At 48.1% G+C, this 23,891-nt stretch overlaps 1 protein-coding gene across 1 annotated transcript; it reads right to left on the reverse strand.

The window, feature by feature from the left end:
- Positions 1-4,833: 4,833 nt before the first annotated feature.
- Positions 4,834-22,835, reverse strand: Itih4 (inter-alpha-trypsin inhibitor heavy chain 4). The gene is made up of 23 exons (XM_050158142.1): positions 22,666-22,835; positions 21,352-21,512; positions 19,684-19,788; positions 19,412-19,574; positions 19,168-19,278; positions 18,557-18,685; positions 17,856-17,972; positions 17,491-17,659; positions 17,286-17,411; positions 16,964-17,145; positions 16,701-16,886; positions 14,111-14,250; positions 13,753-13,907; positions 13,475-13,504; positions 13,173-13,229; positions 12,588-12,755; positions 11,797-11,889; positions 11,392-11,424; positions 11,206-11,310; positions 9,580-9,748; positions 5,633-5,787; positions 5,424-5,520; positions 4,834-5,044 (listed from the first exon to the last, which is right to left on the reverse strand). Exons 1-23 carry the CDS (start codon positions 22,753-22,755, stop codon positions 4,975-4,977), a joined length of 2,811 nt encoding a protein of 936 aa, XP_050014099.1. The 5' UTR covers positions 22,756-22,835; the 3' UTR covers positions 4,834-4,974.
- Between the last annotated feature and the right edge of the window lie 1,056 nt (positions 22,836-23,891).

Here is a 23,891-nt window from a genome sequence, read left to right on the forward strand (position 1 = left end):
GCCATTGTTTGGAGGACAACTTCCTGGGGCTCTGGGTTGAGATAGGTGTGGGACAGAGTTGGTTGGGGTGACACCTTGAGGAATCCCAACCGATGCTGGGGCAAAGGACCTCTAAGACACCAGGGAAGGTGAAACACAGTTTAAAATCCAGGGATGTCTTAAGTCAGGACTCATGGCTCAAGATCTCCTCTTCTCATTACCATGGCAATGGAGGAAAGGTCTTTGTGGGCTCACGGTTTGAGAGCATACAGTCCATCATGGTGGGGCAGGCATGATATTGGAATTACCTTGGTCATGGGTGGTAGGAGCTGGCAGTGTGGCTTCCTCAGATCTCAGAGTCAGAAGCAGAGCCTAGAGCAGGAAGCAGGTCTGTCTGGATTGATTGTTAAAGGCCTGCCCCCTAGTGACTGCTTCCTCCAGCTAAGCCCCACCCCTTAAAGGTTCTGCTACCTTTTCAAATAGTGCTGCTGTCTGGTGGACTGAGCGATCAAACACAGGAGTGTCTGGAGGGCATTTCCTCTGTACACAGGAACAAGAGGGAACATTCATTTTGGCTTACAGCTTCAGATGACAATGTGTGGCTGCCTTGCTCTGACGCTGGGTAGTATGGTTGGAGTGTGTATCAGCAAACGTCTGTTTACCTTATGGTGGCTCAAAGGGAAAACGAGAAAGCCAGGCATGGTTGCACTAGCCTGTAAGCTCAGGGATTGGGAGTTAGAGGCAAGAGAACTGAGGTCATCCTAAGCTATATAGAAAGTTCTCAGCCTCTTTATCCTTTGTATCTAGGAGAGCTACTGATGTTTTTGAGTTGATCTTGTATCCTGCCACATTACCAAAGATGTTTATCAGCTGTAGGAGTTCCTATGTCGAATTTTTGGGATGACATGAGCATACTATATCATTTTGAAACAGTGAAAGTTTGACTCTTCCTTTCCAATTTGTATCTCCTTTTGTTGCCTTATTGCTCTAGCTAGAACTTTGAGTACTATGTTGAATAGATATGGAGAGAGTGGACAGCCTTGTCTTGTTCCTGATTTTAGTGGAATCACTTTGAGTTTTTCTCCACTTAATTTGATGTTGGCTTGCTGTATATTGCTTTTATTATGTTTAGATACATTCCTTGTATCCCTGCTCTCTCAAAGACCTTTATCATGAAAAGGTGTTGGATTTTTTTGAATGCTTTTTTTTATCATCTAATGAAATGATCATTTCTTTCAGTTTATTTATATTACACTGATAGATTTTCATATGTTGAATCATCCCTGCATCTCTGGGATGAAGCCAACTTGATCATGGTGGATGATGTTTTTTTGATGGCTCTTGGATTCAGTTTGTCAGTATTTTGTTGAATATTTTTGCATCAATGTTCATGAGGGAGACTGGTCTGCAATTCTCTTTCTTGGTTGAGTCTTTGTGTGGTTTCAGTAGAAAGTTTAGCAATGTTCATTTTGATTCTATTGTGTGGAACAATTTGAGGAATATAGATATTAGCTCTTCTTTGAAGTTCTGGTAGTGTTCTGTGCTGAAACCACTGGGCCTTGGCCTTTTTTTGGTTGGGAGGCTTTTGATGACAGTTTCTATTTCCTTACAGGTTATTGGTCTATTTAAATAGTTCACCTTGTCTTGATTTAACTTTGGTATGCGGTACTTATCCAGAAAATTGTGCAGTTCTTTTACATTTTCCAATTTTGTGCAGTACAGGTTTTTGTAGTAAGACCAATGATTCTCTGGATTTCCTCAGTGTCTGTAGTTATGTTCCCCTTTTCATTTCTGATTTTGTTAATTTGGATGTTCTCTCTCTGCCTTTTGATTAGTTTGGATCAGGGTTTGTCTATCTTGTTGGTTTTCTCAGAGAACCAGCTCTTTGTTTCATTGATTCTTTGTATTGTTTTCTTTGTTTCTATTATATTGATTTCAGTCCTCAATTTGATTATTTCCTGTCATCTACTCCTCCTGGGCAAATCTGCCTCTTTTTGTTCTAGAGCTTTCAGGTGGGCTGTTAAGTTGCTAGTGTGAGATTTCTTTCCCTTTTCTTATTTGGGCACTTAGTGTTATGAACTTTCCTCTTAGCACTGCTTTCATAGTGTTCCCTAGGTTTGGATATGTTGTACATTTATTTTCATTGAATTCTAGAAAATCTTTAATTTCTTAATTTTTTCCTTGACCCAGGAGTGATTCAGTTGAGCACTGTTCAATTTCTATGAGTTTGAGGCTTCCTTCAATTAGTGTTGTTGTTGAATTCTAACTTTAATCCATGGTGGTCTGATAAGATACAGGGGGTTATTCCAAATTTTTTGTATCTGTTGAGGTTTGCTTAGTTACCAAGTATATGGTCAATTTTAGAGAAGGTTCCACGAGGTGCTGTGAAGAAGGTATATTCTTTTGTGTTTAGGTGAAATGTTCTATAGATGTATATTAAGTCCATTTGAGTCACAACATCTGTTAGTTCCCTTATTTCTCTGTTAAGTTTCTGTCTGGTTGACCTGTCCATTGGGGAGAGTGGGTTGTTGAAGTCTCCTACTATTAGTGTGTGGGGTTTGATGTGGGATTTAAGCTTTAGTAATGTTTCTTTTACATGTGTGGATGTCCTTGTGTTTAGGGCATACATGTTCAAAATTGAGATTTGCTCTTGATGAATTTTTCTGTGATGAGTATAAAGTGTCCTTCTTTGTTCCTTTTGATTGATTTTAGTCTGAAGTCTATTTTGTTAGATATTAGGATAGCTACACCGGCTTGCTTCTTGGGTTCATTTGATTGGAAAATCTTTTCTCAACCCTTTACTCTGAGGTAATGTCTGTCTTTGAGGTTGAGGTGTGTTTCTTGCATGCAGCAGCAGGATGGGTCCTGTTTTCATATCTATTCTGTTTGCCTGTGTCTTTTTACAGGTGAATTGAGTCCATTGATATTAAGCTATATTAATGACTAGCGATGGTTAATTCCTGTTATTTTCCAGTGGTAGTGTGTGTGTGTGTGTGTGTGTGTGTGTGTGCACGTGTGTGTGCTTCTCTTCTTTGGGGTTTGCTGGTGGGTGGTTATCTCCAGCCCCCAGGGTTGCAACACTGAGTCATCCTCCACGATGGGTGGGTTTTCCAGTGATGCAGTGGTCTTGGAGTCACGCATGCCTTTGTATGTAACCCCTCATCCTCCAGTAAGTTCTCAATAAATACATTGGTTTACAAACTACACGAGAGTCGGTGGCCATGCCAGAGGAGCACGGTCAGCAATGGAGTCTGTGGAGTTCAAGTCACTGAATAGCAAAGCTAAACCCTGCGGAGGCAAAGCCTGGGAGGATTGGCTGCAGAATGTCCCCGGCTTCTGCTATGCTTCCTCCTGCTTGCTGCTGCGTGTTCCTCCTGTATTTGGCATGGTGTGACTACGGTGTGATACCCCCACTGTATCTAGTATAGTGTGATGTTTCTTGGGAAAACCCCACGCCTCACCGGGCAACTTACTTGCAGGCCATAATGAAGATCATTTTTATAAGAGCAATGCTAATTAGTTAGATCTATGATTCATTTGGGCTTTCTGAGTTAACCTCAAAGATACAGGGGGTTAGGACAGTTGGTAAAGATAATTAGGGAAATAGTTTAGGTTATTCTGCCAATTGCTCCAATAAGAGATTTAAAAAAAAGGCAAAAATAGGCTAAAAGTCACCTTTCCCTTTGTTAGACATGAGAATTGCAAAGGATGGAAAACAAGAACAAAGAAGTTCCATGCATTGTGTGGAAAACAGGCTGAAAGTCAATGAAAGCAGTGGTGTCCCTAGCCCCAAGGCTAGGCCTGAGCTCCTTGGTCATCTAATGTACAGAATTAATCATGGGCCCCAGTATGCATCCTGAAAAAACAACCTTGTACGAGGGAATTAAATTACCCAATTGTGTATAAAGAAAAATAGATGGCAAACGGACCCGCTCACCCAAAGTTCCTCTAAAGCTTAAAAATCTGCTACCCCAGCACCACGAACAGCTGCCTGCCAGTGCAAAAGGAATTGGCTTAGTTGATTTAAAACTGTTCATCAGAAATAAAAGAATCATTGCTTCAGGGTGAAGAGGTTACAGTGGGAAAAGTAATATAAAAAATGTTTAACTACTTGTGGGCTTCTACGGAAAACACGTTGTGACTTGTGGTCTTCATGTGATTTCTCCTCATGTAAAGACTCCAATCTGTTTGGGGGAATATGTAACTGTGGTTATGAGGTAGTCTTTTCTTGCATAAAAATCTGTTTTAGGTGAAATAAAAGGGGAAAATGTATAACAAAAGGACATCCAGCAGAGAGAGAAATCAAATGAATTAAGTTTCGACCCTCAGAAAAGTGTGTGTGTGTGTGTGTGTGTGTGTGTGTTTGTCTGTGCATGTGCCCATGCTCCACCAACACCACACCTCCCTCCCAGTTTCTCTGAGCTTCTGGAAGTTGGTTGGCCAGCAACAGACTAGGGTGGAGTCCTTGCTTTAATTGGTCATTGGTGCCCTCTTTGGGATGAAAAGACACTCATTCCCATCTCAAGACAAAAACGTCACAAAACTGTGTGACCCAGGTGAGTCTTTGTGACTCAAAGCTGGTTCTCATGGCCCAGGCAACTGCACAGTAGGTCTCCAGCCTGCTCTCTCTGGAGAACGTTCTTCAGTTCTGGGTGCTGCACTGACATTTTGAATGTCTGGTTTTATATTTTTCTGACAAAGACCAAAATAGGGCTGAAAACTTTCTACGGGTTTCCCTGGGCCCTGGCTATTGAGGGCCAGCTGTGGAAGACTCTAATGTTCTATGGGGAGAATCTTCAGGTTGGGACCCTGTGTCCTCCAGGGTGAGCCACATGGAGTCATGACACCAGCTCCCTGGGTTCATATCACCTTCTTTATTTGTAAGTGAGAATCCTCCTCCCCATTGAGACCCAAGCCTCGCCAGTGGCCCTGGTGGCATACGGTGTCATCCATCTGCACACAAGGACAGTAAGGTAGGCAACACTGTTCTAACAGCTATATCTTCACGGTCCAGCAGGAGATCTTTTTTGCTGGCAACCCTTCTCGGTAGTCCAACTTGAGCTCTCTGGGGTGGAAGACAACAGAAACCATAAATAGGCGGTCAACAAATCTCAGGTGAGATGAGAGAGACGGGAGACAGCTGTAGACAGTTAGGGAATCTCCGAGTCCCTCAGAATTCCCTCTGACATAGGTCAGGAAGGTCCAGTTGCCCAAAGGATTATTCAAGGAACTTAGCATGTGAGGTCTTTTGGACGCAGGACTTTGGAAGTTGGGGAAGGAACAAGGAGAGCCTGTGTTTTTCTGTGAGTTCAAGCTAAATCACCCTTTCATCTGTTTTTAGTTCCCAAGCAAGGGGACAAGAGTAGGGTTCTGTAGATCCCAGCTCTCGCCCTCCTAATCCCTACCCACCACAGCCAGACTCGGCGGGCTGGCTGTACACTTACTTGGTAGCTGGGTATTCTGTTCCTGGAACTCTAAGTGTCCGTGTTGTGTTATCTGGTCCAACTGCTGGGTCCCAGATGATATCCTGGTAAAACTGACCTGGGGTTAAAGGGCAGGTCAGTGAGGGATAAAGACAGTGAGGGAGGTGGGCGGGGTGAGAGGCACCTGTCTGTGTTCCATCACAGGCGGTTTCTAAGGGCAAGAGGAGTACCGAGTTGTCCAATGGTGCGGTTGGAGAAGCGCTCAGCATGCGACACAAGAAGCGCCAGTCTCTTCTGAGGGTCACTTATGCGCATGACACCAATCGTCACTCTGTCTGGGCCGCTGAGCTCCAGGAATCCCTTCTCGTTCATGACTATCAACAAGCTGCGGAGAAACCCCAAAGCCTGAGCAGGAAGGCAGAGACACCTGTGTGGAGTCTCAAGGTGGTGCAGAGATGGTGGCAGGCGTGGGGGATTCTCCTCTTGGCCAGGAAGTCACTGCGTGGCCTTAGGCAGAGAATCCCCTAAGTCTTCTAGGCTCAGTTTTCTCACGGGTAGAACAGCACCAACGTGAACTGAACGATGTCGATTTCCCCACACTGTTTATAAAAGAGAATTGCAGTTCCTTCCTCTGGTTTTAAATTGGTTTCTTATGAATGAATTTTATATGCTTTATTGGAGGTGATGGATAACAGTCATTGTTAGTTTGATTGAATTGAGAAGCACCTGGCCTATTAGTAAAATTCATCTCTGGATGCGTCTGTAGGGATATTTCTGGATGTTAAATGAAGGGGGAAGACCCCACCTGAACATGGGCAATACTACCCCACCAAATGGGGCATGGGCAGAATAAAAGGGAGAAAATTCTTTCTTGCAGGTATTCTCTGCCCTGGGCTGTCACACAGTGAGCTGCTCTGCTCTGCCAAGATGGACTGAAACCTCTGATGTGGGGGAGTAAATCCTCCCTAAGATGTTTCCTTGGGGTTTCTGCTCACAGTAGCAGGGAAGTCTCATCCAACTGCTCTGAACTCTGTTTTTACAGCTGGTGCCATGGTTTTAAGTGACTAATTTTTTGTTGTTGTTATTGGTTTTTTTTGGGGGGGGGGAAGACTCCCTGAAAATCCTGACTACAACCATTAAGAAATAAACCTAGAAAAACTATAAAACATGCAACAGATATTTCTGCTCAAACATAAAACAAAAAAATCATCCTTGCTGACTTGAGTACAGCACAAGGCTACATTTGTACTCATGCAGGAATATATATTACCTTGAAAAGTTTATGTATTTCCAGAGCAAGGGCACCAGATACCGAGGAAAATGGATGACCTGTTGATCTGGCTTCTCAGAGGGTTGCAATTTCCTCGCAGTTCTGCATTCAGGACAGCTTCAAGACTGCTGGCTGAGATGATCCAGCCTTGTAAACTACTCTAGCTAAGATTTAATCACTAGCCTGAATTTTCTCAGTGTCCCCCAAAGATTCCAATGCCCCCCAAAATATGAAGTAGTCTAGAGAATGACACCCACATTCCCAAAAGATGGGTTATAGGGTGTTTATTTTCATTTAAGGAGAGGTTGGTTACAAATTGTTATTTGTCTTAGTTTTTTTTTAAAAAAAAAGACTAAACAAAAGAGTTAAATTCAAAAATCTCTTTCTAAAGGAAAAAAGGGAATATGATAGATGAATGATAGGAAAAAGGGTAGATTATTGAATCCACTTTAATCTAAAAAACAACTATTAACTTATAAATCTCCAAGTATTTCACAGTGGTGTGGATTTTAGTTTATTGATACAAACTTAAAGTTATTTTTGCTATACTATATGTATGTTTCTACTCTTGTTTGGGGTATTGTGCTTAATTGCAACTCATTTAAAAATGCAATGTATAATAAAAATAAAAATTAATAGTCATCTATAACAGTCAAACTTATAGTCATGTTAGGTATGTTTTCAAGGTTATAAACAGATATATTTAGATAGATAGATGGTCTTCAAACACTTCAAAGACCTACAGAATATGGTTAAGAAAAAACTTAACCTAAGGTTTTTCATGACAGTGAGACACATCTGCTCCTGGCAGCACTGATCTACTTCAGAGAAGATGATGGGCATCAAAGAAACTTCATATGGAGTGTGATTTCTTTATGGCAAAAGCTAGCCATGTGGGCAGAGAAACTGCCCTTGTCTCAATTGCCGATAGTATGCTGTCCAAATTGGACAAACAGGATACAAAAGAAAATAATGCTGAACTTTACCAAGACAAGGTGGATCAGTCCTTCTTTGATTCACAGAAAAGTCTCTCAATATACTAGACCTGTAGGCCAAAGTTGAATGTTCCAACATCACAGAAGAATCTAGGGTGACTGTCCAGGCAGCCAGGTGCTCCTGTCATTAAACATTTCACCCTTCTGGGGTCTTTGATAAAGGTGAAGACTAGATAGTCATAGTTAAAGCTTACCTTAGCTATGATAAAAGGTAAATTAGATATAAAACTTTAGACTCACAAATATAAAATAGATAGTAGAATATTTTCTCTAATTTTGCCAAATATAAATGGACTAGATCTTGAATTGTAATTCTTATTTGATAACTGTTTTCGTTGTATATAATTTTATTATGTTAAAATTAAAATCTTACTTTTTAATTACACTAAAAGGGGAAATGTGGGATATTCCTTTACACTGTATAAATATATGTTGTTGTGACTTATTTAATAACATAGCTGACTGACCAATAGCTGGATAGTTAGAGGTTGGTGGGAGGGTCAGACAGAGAATTATGGAAAGAAGAAGGGCAGAATTAGGAGAGATGCCAGAAATACAAAAGGAATAAGACATGCTGGCAGACAGGTAAAGCAATGAGCCATGCAGCAATACACAGATTAATAGAAATGCTTAATTTAAGTTGTAAAAGACGTTTAGTAATAAGCCTGAGCTATTGGCTGAGCATTTGTAATTAATATAAGCCTCAGTGTGTTTATTTGGAAGCTGCTGGCAAGACAGAAACTTGCATCCACACCTTATGACATTGGAAGGACTTCAGATGAGCACACTGGATTTTCTGTGTGAATGCTTATTTGGCAAATGTGAACAAGACCCTGCTAAAGTTTTGGTAAGATGAAAATGGACAAGACTTTTTGCATGGAAAAATATAGGCTATGGGATAGGCTGGAAACTCAGAAGACATACTGCAGAAGGTCTTCAGCCTCCTGTGACTTACCGAGCTAGAGAGCTGGCCTCAAAAGCCTACAGTGGCAGAGTGACGCTTCCCAGAATCATCTGCCTCCATTTCCTACTAGCTTCCCAACGTGTGATATCATCTAAACTGCTCTCCCCTCGCTAAATCTTCAAACAGGTTGATGATTAATTTTAATTGCCAATTTGATAGGACTGTGAAATACTTAGGAGATTACAAGAGAATAACTTTGATTGTGTCTATACAGACACTTCCAGAGACCATTGGCATGTTAGATAACAACTCGGCAGGCAAGGCCACCCTGAACATAGGTAGGAGCATGCATTAGGGTAGGGACCCAGATGGCACAAGAAGCAGAAAAAAAGTCTGCTAGGTAGGCATAGGCTCCTTCTCTCTCTACCTCTTGGCTACCTTGAGGTGAGCCACATTGCTCTCCGTCACTCTTCCCGCCATGATGATCTGCCATCATCGTGCCCAGAAACGACAGGACCACGTGACCACCGACTGACAACTTCGAGCCTAAACCATCCTTCTTCCCTTGTTCCTCCCAGATGCATGTTACAGCAACGAGAATTCCCACACACTGCAGTGAGAGGAACATCTACAAGCCCTGGTATCGGGCCTCGGGCTTCTCATGAATGTCACCATGAGCTCACCACTCAGAATCTGGAAACGCCTGGTGCTTAGTAAGGAAACAAAAACTTGAAGGGCCATGTGGTGTATGCATACAGAATGGCCTACAAAGCTAGCTCCAAACCACACCGCCTTTACATGGGCTAGTGACCTGGGTTAATGATGAGGTCCAGGTCCCAGGACAATGCTTCCAGAGCCACAAGACATTAGGGGATTTACCCCTGTCCTGCCCGGAGTGCTTCCACTACAGGGGACTCCTAACCAACCTCTGGCCACCATCATCACTAGCATCACAGTTCATACAGCCTGAGAGGCCACCCACACCTAGGACCCTACCCTGGGCCTTACCTGTGTAAGTCAGAGAACAGTGTCTGCTTCCACTTGTACTGGGAGCTTTTCTGGTCCCGAATCACCACCACGTATTCAGGGCTTGCACGGACAAACAGGCGAGACTCCTGGATGCTCACCTCGATCCTTGAGAACCCGTCTTTCTCATACACACCGCCGACCCAAAGCCCTAAGGAGGCCAGACCAGAGAGTTCAAAGGCAACTCTGGGCAATGTCCTGACTCAGGCTCTCCCTGACCTTGTCCTCCTGGAACTGGATCCCCAGAAGGGTCACTCTCTACACACTTCCACTTCAGGTCGGCTTCTTCTCCTTTGGTTTTTTGTTTTGTTTTGTTTTGTTTTTTGAGACAAGATCTCACCTAGTAGCCCAGGCTGGCCTAGAAACTCATTATGTAGACCAGGCTGTCATCAGACTCCCAGAGATTCTCCCGCCTCTGTCATTACTTGGGATTAAAGTTGTGTGCCATCATGCCTGGCTCAGGTCTAGTTCTTATGATTTCCACACTCAAGACTTGGTTTTCTGTGAATCTGGACCTCAAATCATGTTGACGGCCACCTTGTTAGATTTTGATAATAGGAGGGTATGTCTTGCTTCAAGTATTGAAGCATTCATCAGTCTCCAGCAGTGTGGCTGGGGCTGGGAGTAAGGGGAAAAGTGCCTTCCTCGGGGACCAGACAGGTACAGTGAGCCTGAGGGATAAAGCAAGAGACCACATGGTTCTCAGAGGAATGAAGGGGTTGTGGTTGCCCCAAGTGCGCTGTAGCTCAGCACAAACACTGCTGACTGCTGTACACCCTGTGTTTGCCTGGACACTTCAGCTGGCGCAGTGAGGCCACTCCAGCGTTGGTGAGTGGGAGAGGCTAGCATTCTTCCTCAACCATTCCCTTCTCCATACCACCAGGGGCCCATGGAGTCACAGGGTGCCTGTGTCCCTCGGTTCTGTCTCCTCTACCTGGGACACCCCTACCCTTTCCTCGGCTCATCTGACCGTACAGATTCCGGACTCTAGGCAACTTTAGCTTTCTCTCAGCTCTGAAAACTGACCCATGTGTGTGCAGACCCTGAGGAGTTCCCGTGAAAGCTTGTAGGTGGCCGTGGGAGGGAAGGCCTTTTTTGGTGCACAGGGCTTTTGCCCATGATGGGGATGTTGCTGTGCTTAGGGGTAAGTCATGGCGTGGGAGAATTGTCTGTATTCTGTCAATTACATTTTAAATAAATGTTGATTGGCTGATAGCCAGGCAGGAAGTATAGGCAGGAAAACCAGACAGGAAGTAGAGGTGGGGCAATGAGAACAGGAGTATTCTGGGAAGAAGGAAGCTCTCTCGCAGTCCTGCCCAGACACTGAAGAAGCAGGATGTGATCTGCCCTGCCAAAAAAGTTACCGAGCCATATGGCTAACATAGATAAGAATAATGGGTTAATATAAGTTATAAGAGCTAATATGAAGCCTAAGCTAATGGGCCAATCAGTTTATAACTTATGGAGACCTCTGTGTGATTTTCTTTGGGACGTGCCGGCTGTGGGAACTGGGCAGGACAGAAACCCCAACAAGCAAACCCACATGTTACAAAGTCACGTGAGTGGGGTCTGGGTTTCTCGGTGGGTTCCTGGGGATGCATCTCCTACCCTGATCTGGGTCTTCAAACAGATTGATGGGCATGTGAAAGCGCAAGATGTCCACACAGAGCTGGCCCACACTGGATCCAGGAAGTGGCAAGACGACAGCAGGAGCTGAAATTGGCAGCACAGAGTTCCTGGGTCAGGAAGAGTCAAGGGGGCCAAAGGTGGGCGGGAGCTGGCAGGGGTAATTACCTGGGTGTGTGGGTTCAGCTGGTGTGGCGCTCTCTAAAAGAAAAAGAAAAGCTCTGGGTTCAGTTAGTCTCTTTTTGGGGAGCAGGGCATTGTGGACCGAGTAGTGGGTGACTGGGACTGGGGCTCTCTCTTTTCACTCTGACATGTAGAATTACCATGTGACAGGTTATAGAGACCCAGGGCTCCCCCTTCCCTCCCCCCAGGGCTCCCCCTTCCTCCCCCCAGGGCTCCCCCTTCCTTCTCCCCCAGGGCTCCCCCTTTCCTATATCTTCTATAGCTACTGAGGGAGTTCTGGCTCAGGTATCTTTATGTTTTTGTTCATTTCTGGTGCTGGAAAGCAAATTCAGGGACCTGTGCACTCCAGGCAAGCGGCCCATTATCAAGCTCCATCCCTAGCCCCGGTACCTGCATCTTCTTTCTTCCTGCTTTGTGCCACAGCTTGACTTAAAACCACGGGATCTCTTGTTGCCGAGGTGACTGAGGGCACAGAAATATCCGCTAACAAAAAATGGAGAGCCAGTCAGGACACGAGGCCTGCTGCACCTGCCTGGCCCCTGGCCCTGTCCTTACTGCCCATCAAGCTCAGGCCTAGAGGGCAGGAGGGATGTCAAGGAGATAGGCCCCCACTGAGTCTGAGTTCACATTGGGAATGGGAAGAAGTACAAGGGACCATAGTTGACTTTGGAGGTGGGGAAGGCTTCCCTTTCCGTCATGGGGAGTGGATCTTCACTGTAAACAAGGTCTTACTCTGGGGAGGCCTGGTGTTCATTAACTGGTGGAGGAAGAGGTGCCTCAGGAAGGAAAGGATTGGCCATGGCGTCCTAAGAGTCTGTACTGAGTCCTTCTGTGACCCAGGGCTCACAGAAGAGAGTACTCAGCCAGGCTTGTGGGCTGGCAATCGAGGGGCAGTGAGGAGCCAGGGCAGCATATGCCTGACCCACAATGCTGAGGACCAGGCCAAGAGTAGGCTGGTTGAGGGCTGGAAAAGTGAGGGTAGCCACAGGAAATGAGGTGCTCATCCCAGCCCCTGGGTCCCGGCTCTGCTTTAGGACAGGGTCTAGCTAGGCCCAGCCACCTGCTTCCTTTGTAGCTACCCTTGCCTAGCTTGTGTTTGGTGTCCTCCCTCCCTCTACGGGTCAGAGTCAAGTTATAAGGAAAAGAAAGGCCACTGTGGGTCAGAAAGGAAGGGGGCTCACGGAAGGGTGGCAGGTCCGGTATCTTGAGATGATACAGCCTGAAATTATCGCTATCAAAGCGAACAGGAAAATGAGGATCACCAGGGGGTCCCCGAAGTCCAGGAAAAGCGTTTTGTCTGAATATAGAGCCAGTAACACTCAGTCTGGGATCCGTGCGGAGCGTAGTTCCTAGATTAAAAACACTAACATGAGTATTGTTCTCACAGGCAATGTCCTAGCTCCCCACAGTCAGGAAGGGGGCCCTTATGCCAGGAGCAGGATGTAGAGAGGGTACATAGCCCCTGTTTTCCTTGCTGGAGAGCCTTCCCTAGGCAGGAGACAACCACTGGTAGGGGTTTCCCTCTGAAAGGGCAATCCTTCCCTGAGCTATGCCCCTTAAATTACCCTGATTACTAAATCCCCTTCTCTGGACCAAGTAAGACTCTAGATGGCCAACTTGAATTAAACACTAATCTTTAGTGGCAGGCCCGTTACCAGCCCTGTGAACCAGGCTTAGCATCCTTTCACAGGCAAGTTTAGAGCCCAGTCTGTCTCCTGCCACAACTCTGCCAACCTTCTCCTCTCCATCCCTTCTCCCACCATCACCTTTTGGTTTGGGCGGTAGAGGTCTTCTGGCGTGAGTCTTGAGAAAATGGCCTTGACCTGAAAGACAGTGAGAGTTGTGTTTACTCCTTGGAGTCAACCCTCTGGGGCTCCATCCAGATGGGGACTGTGTACCTAGGATCAGGTCAAGCCCTAAGGGGTGGCCAGCGTTTGAGTGAACCAGTGACTAAGTAGACCCATGAGTTTGGTCAGACAGCACCAGCTCTTGGGAGCAGGGCAGACCATGGCCTCCAGCATACTGGTAGGCTATATGTAGGCTGGCTTTGGAGTCATCAGGCCCTTACCTCCTAAGAAGGCATCTCTTGGTCCATTATCTGTACAAAGAAAAAGAAAAGGAGAGGGAGGTATTATAGGGTGGTTTTGCCAATTCAAAGTGCTTACATTTCAACTTGCTTCCCCAGCCCCAGACGGATGCAAGCAAGTGAATTTAGGGAGCTGCAAGACCTGTTCTCAGTTTTCTCCTTGGTGAACTGAGATGGGTCTCCCTGCGTCTCTGGGAGTCTCTGAATGGCAGGGGCTTAGTCAGCAGGCTAATGGTGCCAAGACCCAGGCCCACACTCACCAGCTTCCACAGGCTTCCCAGCAGCTTGAAACTGTTCTTGGCCTTCAGGTTTGGTGATCACCATATATGTAAGAGGGGTGACAAAATTGTATTTGAGTGACAGATTCAGAGCTTGGGACTCAAGCTCCTTTAACACAGCACCTGATGCTGAAATCCTGTGGATTAAAGACAGGAGAGCTCAGGTGGTCCCTGGTATCGTCTGGGCAGTCTCCTCTCACTGGCCCCTTCCTGCGAGTCCCCTTGGGAGAGTGTAGAGTTCGGACATAAAACTTCATTCCATCCCTGTGACACCACTGAAAGACTTACTGATGTCATGTGAAGCCCACAGCAGTGACTTACAAGGGTCAGGGTCACTCACATCTGCTCAAGCTGCTGGTTGACGGTCAGAAATGCCCAGAGTCTCTCCATGAAGTTGTGATAGATGTACTTGGGGCTCCGGAACTCCTCCTCCTTTTGGGCTATGCTGGCCTCCATTTGGAAGGTGATGTTCTGCTTATTCTGGAAAGAGGTGCCAGCCCAGGTGAGTGAGGGCCCGATGCCCACAGCTGACCAGCATTCAGAGTTCTTCGTTAGAACCCTGACTGGGATAGGGGCAGGTCAGGGCAACTATGTGGGTTTCATTCCTTTTGAGTATGAGAGGGGGTAGGGAGGGAGTTCAGGAGTATGAGGGTCTCCCACAGACCCTCCAAGACAAGAGGGAGGTGGGAAGAAGTGTTAGCAGTCCATGCATAGCAAGACAGCGGTGTAGCCTGGAGTTTAGGCCATCTGACCTTTTATAAGAAGGGAGGCAAGATCCAGGCCAGTGCAGAAGGAAGGTGTCTCAGGTACAACATGGAGCAGAAAGGGCTCCCCTCCCCCAAACATGGAGAAAGGAAAGGAAAGAGAAGGAAGGACCCCAGTAGTTAGCAATAAAGATGAGACGAGAGCATCAGAGCGCCAACAAACCTGTCTGCTCCACATCACCCCTCGGCTAGGGCTGGCCCTGGGGGCGATGGCAGGACACTGCGCACCTCGCTGTGGTCTGGCTGCTTTCTTCCCAGGGGAAAGGCAGTCATGGGCTTAGTTTGGCCCAGCTGGCAGCCTAGGCGATGGGGCTGAGAGCACAGGTGTGGCAAGCCTCTCCCTCAGAGGTTAGCTAAGAGACCCTGCACAGCCTTCTGCCCATCCTGCTGGCACAGGTCTCTTCCTGGCTCTTACCTAGGGTCTGTCTTGCCAGAGTTTTGGCGTATGAGGGTCACAGACCTGAGGTTTTTCTCTGTCTACACAGTAAAGTTACTACTTACTTGATGTTTTTCCTTAAATTAATTTTGAATAGACTAACTATTAGACTAATGTTTTCTTGGGCTTATCCAAGAACTGAGTGTATTGGCACAAGCCTGTGATTCTAGCTTCTTGGGAGATGGGAGGATTAAAAATTCAAGGCCTACCTGGGCTACAGAGGACGTTCGAGGCCATCTTGGTCTTGTCTCAAAATAGAAAGTAAAAAGAGGACTGGGGATATAGTTTAGTGGTAGAGTATTTCCTTAGGGCCCTAGATTCAATCCCCAATACTAAAGAAGAAGAGAGTGAGCAGATCCATCCTTATGTTTGAAATCTGAGTTACGTTCGTGTTTATACGGGGCTGGTAGGCATGTGAGGTGGTCACATTTGTAATCGGGGGAAACTGAGGCACAAGAACTTTAAGCAATTTTCCCACTTCTCACCTCTGAGAGGTGACGGAGCTTGGTCTAAAGATAGGTTGCTTGGCCACACAGCCTTCAGGAACATTCCTATACTTGACTGTGTCTGAGATGAGGCCCTGGGCCTTCCATCCCCATGGTCATTCTCTGCAGGCAAGGTGCCCTGCTGGCATATGTGCCCAACAACTCTTCCTCACTTCTGGGCCCCACCCCTTCTTACTTATCATTCATCTCAGCAGAACTTCTGCTGAATTCCTGGGCACGTACTGTCGGGAACATTCCAGGCGGTCACTGTACTTCTGTACAAGCTGTCTGTCCCTGAAAGGGATGTAAGGTTGGCCTTATTTACCACTTTATCCTTTAGCCTAACGGCTCTGTGCTGTGGGAGGTCCTTCTATGTGTTGCTTTTATTAGTTAATGAATAAATAAACTTCCTTGGCCTGTTGATAGGGCAGAACTTAGGTAGGCGGGGAAAACTGGACTGAATGCTGTGAGAAGGAAGGCAGAGAGAGAGAAGCCATGGAGCCGCCAGAGACAGACACCAGTTGGAACTTTAGCTGGTAAGCCACAGCCATGTGGTGATATACAGATTAATAGAAATGGGTTAAATTAAGAGTTAGCCAATGTGAAATTAGAGTGAATGGGCCAAGCAGTGATTTAATTAATACAGCATCTGTGTGGTTATTTCGGGGCTGAGCAGCCAGGGACGAAACTAGCGGCCTCCTCCTACAGCTCTGTTTTATCTGTGACATCACAGGCTGAGCCTCCTGCACCCAGGGGCAGGGAAGTCCAAGCAAGGTTGGGGCTCTAGGAGGTGTCCCAGCAAGAGCAGCATACGTTGTCTGTCCTGTCTGGATCTTGGTCTGCTCACCTATGAAATGGATTAGCTCTTGTTGTTCTACCCACACCCTCAAAGGTCTAGTGTGAGGACAGAGGGATGTTGAGAAGGAACACCTGCGGTCATCACATGCTCACAGAAGAGTAAGGTGGCAGGGGGGCGGACTGAGTGATCAGTTCCCCTATGTGCCATGTTCTCTCATGAGCATCACAACATTGTTTACTGGATTTCTACCATGAACCGACCGACGCAGCTGGGGCTGGTGTCCTTCAGGAAAACCTGAGGAGAAGGGTCCTTTGAGAGTCACCCAGGACCAATCAGCTGGAACTTGGTATGACTGGGACTTGAGCCCAGTGCCTCTGGCTGTGAATGAGGCGGCTGCCCAGACAGCCCCACTGCCCCTTGGTTCTAGGATGTTCAGTCATACTCACTGTCTGCCCGTTGATTTTGGCTGTGAGGACATCAGGCCCCTGGGCCTGCAGCTTCCCAGCTACTACCATCTCTGAGCCCTTAAAGTGGTATCGGAAGTTGTCCTGCGTGACCGCCTCCACAGCCTCACTGGGGTACTCAAAGCTCACTGCCAACAGCAACGGATTGGCTACTTCTTGGTAGAAGTCCTACAGAGTGGCAGGGGAATACGTCACAAACAGGGTCTGCCTAGCCGTCTGTATCCCACGTCGGATCAAACTGGTACCTGGAGCTGCAGGGCAGAGTCTGAGTCCTCGTAGATGCGCCGGGCCAGGCCACCGTTGTCCTGTGCCAGCTTCTCCAGGAAAGGGTAGTGGACATTAAAACCAAAGCCCAAGCAGAAGAGGCTGTATCGGTTGTTTATGGCTTCCTGTACATTCTTCTGGATAGTTGTGGGATTGGTCTCCCCTAGACTCATGAAGTTGGGAAGAGGATGAGAAAAGAATGAGGATTCTCCTTCTCCCTGCCCCAGGTTTCACAGCCAGTCTGGAAGCAGTTCCAGCCTTGCTCCAGGCCGAGCATGCCCCAGAATGCCACAGTGTCCTCACCCTGAGTGGGTTCGCCGTCTGTGAGCAGGATGATAAGGGAGACACTGTCTGGGGGCAGTTTCTCTGCCCTGTTGCTGGCATCCAGGAGCTCCACAGCCGAAAGCACCGCATCATTGATGTTGGTCCCTGAAGGGCACATGCTTAGGGTTGACCCCAGCTCGTGACCACGGGCACCCCCAAGTCTCCTGCCATGCAGGACACTCACATCCATCAGCTTCGATCTTGGACGCATAGCCTGTGGCCTCTTTCACGTTCTCTTCTGAGGCTTTCACCAGTGACGGCCTCCATTGGGTTTCTTTCCCATTGAACACAATGAGGTTGAACTGGTCTTTGGGGCTGAGGTCATTCAAGATCTTGATTAGGGCTTCTCGAGTCTAATGGGGCAGGAGAGAAGACAAGGTAGGTGTCTCAGAGGTGCTCCCTAAAGGCATATGGTCCATGAGCTAGTTTCCTGGTATCTTGGATAGGCTCATAGTTTATGCTTTGGACCAGACTTGACTCCAGGAAACCCCCACCCATGGTACCATAAAAGGTTAGGCTGATGATGATCTCATAGTCCAGGAAACCTACCTGCTGGATTTTCCTGCCTAACATAGATCCACTTTTATCAATGACAAAGATCACATTCTTGGGCATTGTAGGAAGGTCCTCAGGGGCAAAGTGGTGCACAAAATAGCCGTTCTCAATCTGTGAGCAGAGTGAGTCCACACTCAGGTAATCAGAACTTCAGCCCGGCCCAGTTTCTGTTAGACCCCTTCATCCCAAATCCCTGGTTCCTATGTTCCCTTTTCATGACCCCTCTCCATCCCAGCTCCGTAGCTCCCCCAAATCCTCACTATTTCCCACAACTCAGCCCCTTGCCAACAGAAGACTTCCATATTCATGTATAACCCTACAACTCTCTCCATAACTTTTCCCGCTTTAATATCTGAAGTGGCTAATACTAAAAGACACAGTGAACCAAATATCCACCAAGAGGGAATGCTGGGAAAACAAGGAGTAAGGAGAGGCACGATTGATGAACACAGCTGCCGGACTCGCACATCAAACTGAGCTAAGGGCCTCTGGACAGCAATGCAAAGAGGTAACCCCACAAAGCAGTTCTTTTCTGCCTCCAGAAAGGGATTGGAATTCAGGACCACCACAACTGAAGCACCTATTTTCTGTGTGACCCAGCCCCTAGTGCAGTGAGGAGCCATCGTTTTCCTCTTCTAGAACATCCATGCTTAGTTGTCTGAAGGCTTCACTGTCCTTGCCTGGAGTCTACCCACCTGGATGGAGCCCCCAGAGACAGACCGGTCCACATCATAGCGGACAATGAAGTTCCCGTCCACGATTGTATCCTGGTCATTTTGAGAATGTTGTTGCTGGGAGAGTGTTGGCTTGAACCGGATATGTGCCTGGAGGAACAATCAAAGCTGACGTTGAAAGGAACAATGAGGCCGACACCCCTTCTATGTGCGCACTGGGAAGTTAGATTTCGTGTGCAGCCATGGGTGAAAATTCTAGGGGAACGTTCATTCTGAACCAAAGATGGCTGCTTCCATCTGGTATGTGTGTGAGGGCGTGTTCAGGTATGAATTCCGTTTCTGGGGACACACAAGCTTCTGAGCTCAGTGCAATTCAGTTATCTCTCTTGAGGCCCCTCCCATCAGTCCACTCTCCAAGTTTGTTCCCCATAAACCTCAACCTCCTCTAAGGACCCATTGCCTATCTCTAAGTTTTACTGTCCTGTCTTCTTGGCAGTGGCATGGATACAGATCTCAGAAGCCTTCCCAGCTCAGGGAACATCCAACCATTTTCTATGGAAATCTTGACCACAGTCAGCTGGGCTAAAGACTGGCCCTGGGATGTCCTCACTTGGTGGTCATAGCAGGCTCACCTTGTTCTTATTCCGCGAGGTGGTAAGGGCGTCTGCTAGTTCCTGTGTCATGAAGGTGCTCTCTGTCTCCAGAAATCCGATACCCTGGGGCTCAAAGATGTGGATGTCCATCTGGAAGCAAGAGATGGGTCACCAGGGGATCCATGAGTAAGCTGTGCTCCCAGGAAGCTGGGTGGCAAGGAGAAGCTGCCTTAGTTGAGAAGGGAAATGTAGGGGGCTTCCTGGAGAGAGCGGCGCCAGGTACCTGAAGGTGCTTGACCAGCTGCTGTGGCTTCACTTTGAGGAGTAGCTCGTATGTTCCCAGTCTCCGTCTGAGTAGTTCCTGGTATACCAGTTCGAAGGTAATCTTGGCGTTAGGGGCCACAGTGACTGATACTTCAAACTGCTCTGTCTGCCTCCCTGCAGTCCTGGGGGATAGGACAATAACAGCCCATTGGCCCAGGTAGGGATTGCTGCTGGAGGGAAGGAAGGCTTCAGATAGTCTCTACCTGTATGCACCCTTCCCCATACGCTCACTTGACAAGGCCAGCGCTCTCTCCCCGGCCCACTGCTGCCTGGTACTGCTCCTGGGCTGCAGCCTTATCTTGGACAATCCCTGGGTACGTCATGCCATCGATGACCCTAGACAGGGAAGAGAACAGTTGAAAACTTTTTCTTAGAAGGGCCTTTCTAGAATTTGGTGAGCCTTTTGGTGTGATTCCTGTCTTCATCTAAGGCCACTACCATTCATCATGCATGTACTATGTAGAAGACCTCATGTATGACACCGGGAGATGCTTTCAGTAATCCTGAGACACACACAGTGTTAGTTCGCACGGGTCTTCCTGCGGGAGCAGGGCAGGTTACAGAGGAGGCAGGACTGGGCTAAACTCAGCCCACATTCTGAGCTGCCCCATGCACCTTATGCATTGTTCTGCAGCGCCAGTCAATCAGAGCAGAACAACACAGTAATGAATTGTCCTTTACCCAGCCTTGACTCCACCTCCTGTGTGGCCAGGCTTTAGCAGGAGGGAGACACAGGATTGAAGGCTGTGATCCTATTCTTGGCGGCTTCTCCCTTAACCCTCCTGCTTAGGGTGGCTGTTGCAGGGAGCCTGGCATCTTTGGAAGCAGGTTTGGGGCACCTAGTGGTGGAGACAAGCTTCTAGTCATCACCCTTTGAGGTGGAGAAGGAACTGTCAAAGCCATTTCTCTGCACAGAAAATGGCTTGTTCTAGGGGTTCCTTATAGGATGAACAGGGACCAGAAAGAGGAGTGGGGTGGGAGGGTGGAAGTGTGCAGAGAGAGGAAGAGAGGGCTCTAACCGAGTGCACAGAACAGGCATCTTTCTCTCTCTTCCCTGGTCAGGGCATAACTCTGGGTCAGAATGGGGACGGACGGGGAGCCTGGCTCCTTCTGCTGGATGGAGAGTTCACAGCTTCTCCAGATGCTCTGCCAGGGCTCCTGGCCAGAGCAGGGGACAGAGAAACCTGCCCCGCATTTCTCCATCTCATGCAGTGGAAAGATCTGGGCACCCACTGACCCAGGCTCCAGAGTCGGGAAACAAACTGTCCTGGAGTGGAGGTCGGTGGGGAGAAAGGGAGGAGTGAACCAATGGGAACCTAGCCCCACCCCTGCGGTTTTCCAGAAACACCCATGCTAGCCAGTGCTCTTGCTGGCCTCTACCCCTAAGCGCTTCCCCTACTGGGAGCAACCCCCCTTCAATGCTTGCCTCGCAAACATGGATTTTCCCCAAGTTTAATAAACATTGCAAAACAGATCAGGACGGGGGGTGTGAATGAAGTCAGAGGGCCTCCTGCCAGCTCAGAGTCCACAGAAACCTTGGCATCTCCTGAGGAAACAGTAGCCAGGCCTACCCTCTGCAGTGACAAAGAGGGACCCCAGGAGTTAGGGCTAATATCTTCTCAGTTGGAATATGATTTCGGTGACTTTCTGAGTCTACCTCTGGCCTAGAGTTGCCTTAGGCTTGTACTCCTCAAAGGCAAAGACTCCAGATGCTGTGGTTCGTGCTCTACCACATAGAAGTACTTAGTGAGGAGGCCGGACCACGGGAGGGACAGACATACATCCTTGTTCCCTGTGAGGCGGACAGGGCAAGAGTGTCCCAAGTCACGTGTCTCAGGCTCAGAGGAGATGGAGCTGCAGGGCTGAGCTGCAGGTTGGAAGAATCAGGGAGACACCTACATGGAGAAGTTGGTGATGAAGGCTTTCCTGGGTAGCTCTAATTGGAAGGTGGCTTCCTGAGCAGTGTCGGCTCTGTTGACCACCCGGCTGGTAACAACGGTGTGGGCGAACCGGGAGGACACCTGGGAGTCCACTGTGAGGCTGTAGATGTCGATGCCATTCTGGACAAGGGAGGGGAGAGGGCTGTGTTGTTTAACTGACACCCCCAACTCTTGAAGGGAAGGCTCTGTTCCCAGACCAAACTCCGCCCTTGCTCTGACACAGATATGGACTAGGCCCAGGCTGAATCCCGTCAAACGGTTCACATGTGAATATTGTCTGAGCTCAGAGGCCGCTGTGGACCTCACTCCCCACAAGGCAGCACCATGGAGCAGGCCTTCAGAGAGAGCCCCCAGGGTGAGGGACCAAGCCTGGCAGGATCACATGTAGGCAGAGACAGAGGCCTGGAGTCAGGGACCTTGGGTCCAGGCTGAGTTCCGCCTGGTAAATAAAAGGAAAGCGAACAAGTTCTTCGATTTTTGGAAATGCTGAGCTCTGTAAAAACGGGAGAATGCTCCTGCTTCACCCCTGTCAGACGGTCATGGGAGCTGTGAGAAACGGTAGAGGGGTAACAATCCTCTTGGCCTGTTCCACCTGCAGCACATCCTCTGTCCCGACCCTCCACAGGGCTACTCCGCCACAGACACCTTTTGCGCTGAGGCTGGTAACCCCTTAAGAATATGTACACACACACAGCCCTGTGCTCCCCTGCCTGCTCTGTGTGCCATGCTGCACACACACAGACTGTTCAGACTCTCATGTTCACCTGCCCAGTTTAACACAGAGGGACAGCATGCCTTGTTTACAGCTTAGATGTCAGCTCGGCCCAGGTGTGACACTGTACGCTTCCTAGGTATTACGAGGTTGATTTTCAACCAGCACAGCCCTGAGTCGGTTATATTATTACTCCCTTTTGGACAAGGAAACTGATAGGCAGAACATATAAATAATTCTCAGAAGCCACTCATCTGGAACAGAAGAGCTGGGCTCATACAGCCACATTCTGACCTCCTTGGCCCCGCTGTCAGCCTCTAGGGGCCATCGCCTAAGCAGGCTCCATCTATAAAGTGTCAAGAATGGGATCACTCCTTTTTTGAAGTGAAGGAGTCTGCAAGGATCTCTGGGCAGGGCCATGTCTTTGCACACACACTGACCTGCACGCGCATACCCCGAGGCACTTCCCAGGTGTGCTTGTTCATCCCCAGCTCCCACCACACACTCATGCACACACACACACACACCAGTACACACAGTGGCAACTATGGATACTGCTACCTTCCTGGCAGTGGTGGTCTGAAGCCCGGCCAGCAGCGAGGGCAGGAGCAGTATGATGCCCCACATGTGGGCAGGGGCCGAGCTCTTCATTGGCCTTCAGTTGCCTGCCAGGCTGTTTCTGAACCTGAGAGCAGGTGGGTTATAAACTGGGAACTTGCTGGGTGTCCTGCCCCTACTAGCGCAGGTTCTGGGAAATGGGATTCCCAAGCCAAAAATCCCAGAGGCCTCAGATAAGGAGACAAATGACCTATGTCCAGTGAACTTGGATGACAGCAGGACACACCCCGAGGAAAGGCAGGCTCAGGTTGGTGCTGGGTATTAGCTCCCCTTCTGCAGGGTCCATATTTCCAGGAATTACAACCTCACTAGGTCATCCACCAAGCTTTGTAGGGCCAGGGACACCCAACGACGAGGCCAGTCTCTTCTTCATGAGTCTAGCCTGGGAGGAAAGAGAGACCTCACTAGGGAGACTAGGGTTGGAAGGATACCCCAGGTGGCTTCCTGGAAGAGACAGGGGCTTCCTAGCCAGGTAGGCATGCCTGGGAGTCCCTGAGACATCTGGAGCACTAGAGGTGTCTGAGGATGCCAACAAGGATGGGTACTTTTTGGAGCAAAAGAGCTGGGCCCAGGAGCTTCTGCTCACTCTCTGGTTCAAGGCTGCTGTTTGGGTCCTATTACTGCAATGGGACTTTAGGTTCAAGCCAAGCAGACCCCCAAGCAGGTCTGCAATTTGACACACCCATGAGTTGTCAAGATGCATACCCTGAGCCTAGAGCTGTAATGTTGGAGTCTACAGGAAGGCGAGACACACAGGAGGTTGCACAGGGTTCCTGAAGATTGTGTGCAGGTAGAGTAGGTGGTCTGATTCTGTTACACCAGGATCATGAAAGAGTTTCTTATGCACTGTGCTACTAGTGGCTTTTCTTGAAAAGCCCTTTATAAAGCTGAAGTACTATTTGCTTTGTTTTATTAACCAATAGTGATGAAGTGAGCAGACAGTGGGTACTTGGTGAGGCTGGGGCAGATTTCCTTCGGTGGTGGAAAAGCCACTCCTGGGCCTATGGACACGAAAGGGCGGCCGGCAGCTGGTGTGTCAGACACAAAAGGGCGGCCAGCTGCTGGTGAGTAAGACACGAAAGGGTGGCTGGCCACTGGTGTGTCAGACACGAAAGGGTGGCTGGAAGGGCGGCTGGCTGCTGGTGTGCTGTTTATTACCTCTGCAGTTT

This window comes from Alexandromys fortis, unplaced genomic scaffold (genome assembly GCF_014885135.2).
Source record: "Alexandromys fortis isolate MF-2015 unplaced genomic scaffold, M_Fortis_MF-2015_v1.1 scaffold_106, whole genome shotgun sequence".
Taxonomy (NCBI): domain Eukaryota; kingdom Metazoa; phylum Chordata; class Mammalia; order Rodentia; family Cricetidae; genus Alexandromys; species Alexandromys fortis.

What these genes read in the sequence shown, in the direction of transcription:
- Itih4 (XM_050158142.1), bottom strand. Translation starts at nt 22,755, where the DNA reads ATGAAGAGCTCGGCCCCTGCCCACATGTGGGGCATCATACTGCTCCTG. An exon ending in AGACCACCACTGCCAGGAAG is followed by an intron (nt 21,513 to 22,665) that starts GTAGCAGTATCC and finishes TCCCTTGTCCAG; the next exon opens with AATGGCATCGACATCTACAG. An exon ending in CCGCACCATTGGACAACTCG is followed by an intron (nt 5,521 to 5,632) that starts GTACTCCTCTTG and finishes CTTTAACCCCAG; the next exon opens with GTCAGTTTTACCAGGATATC.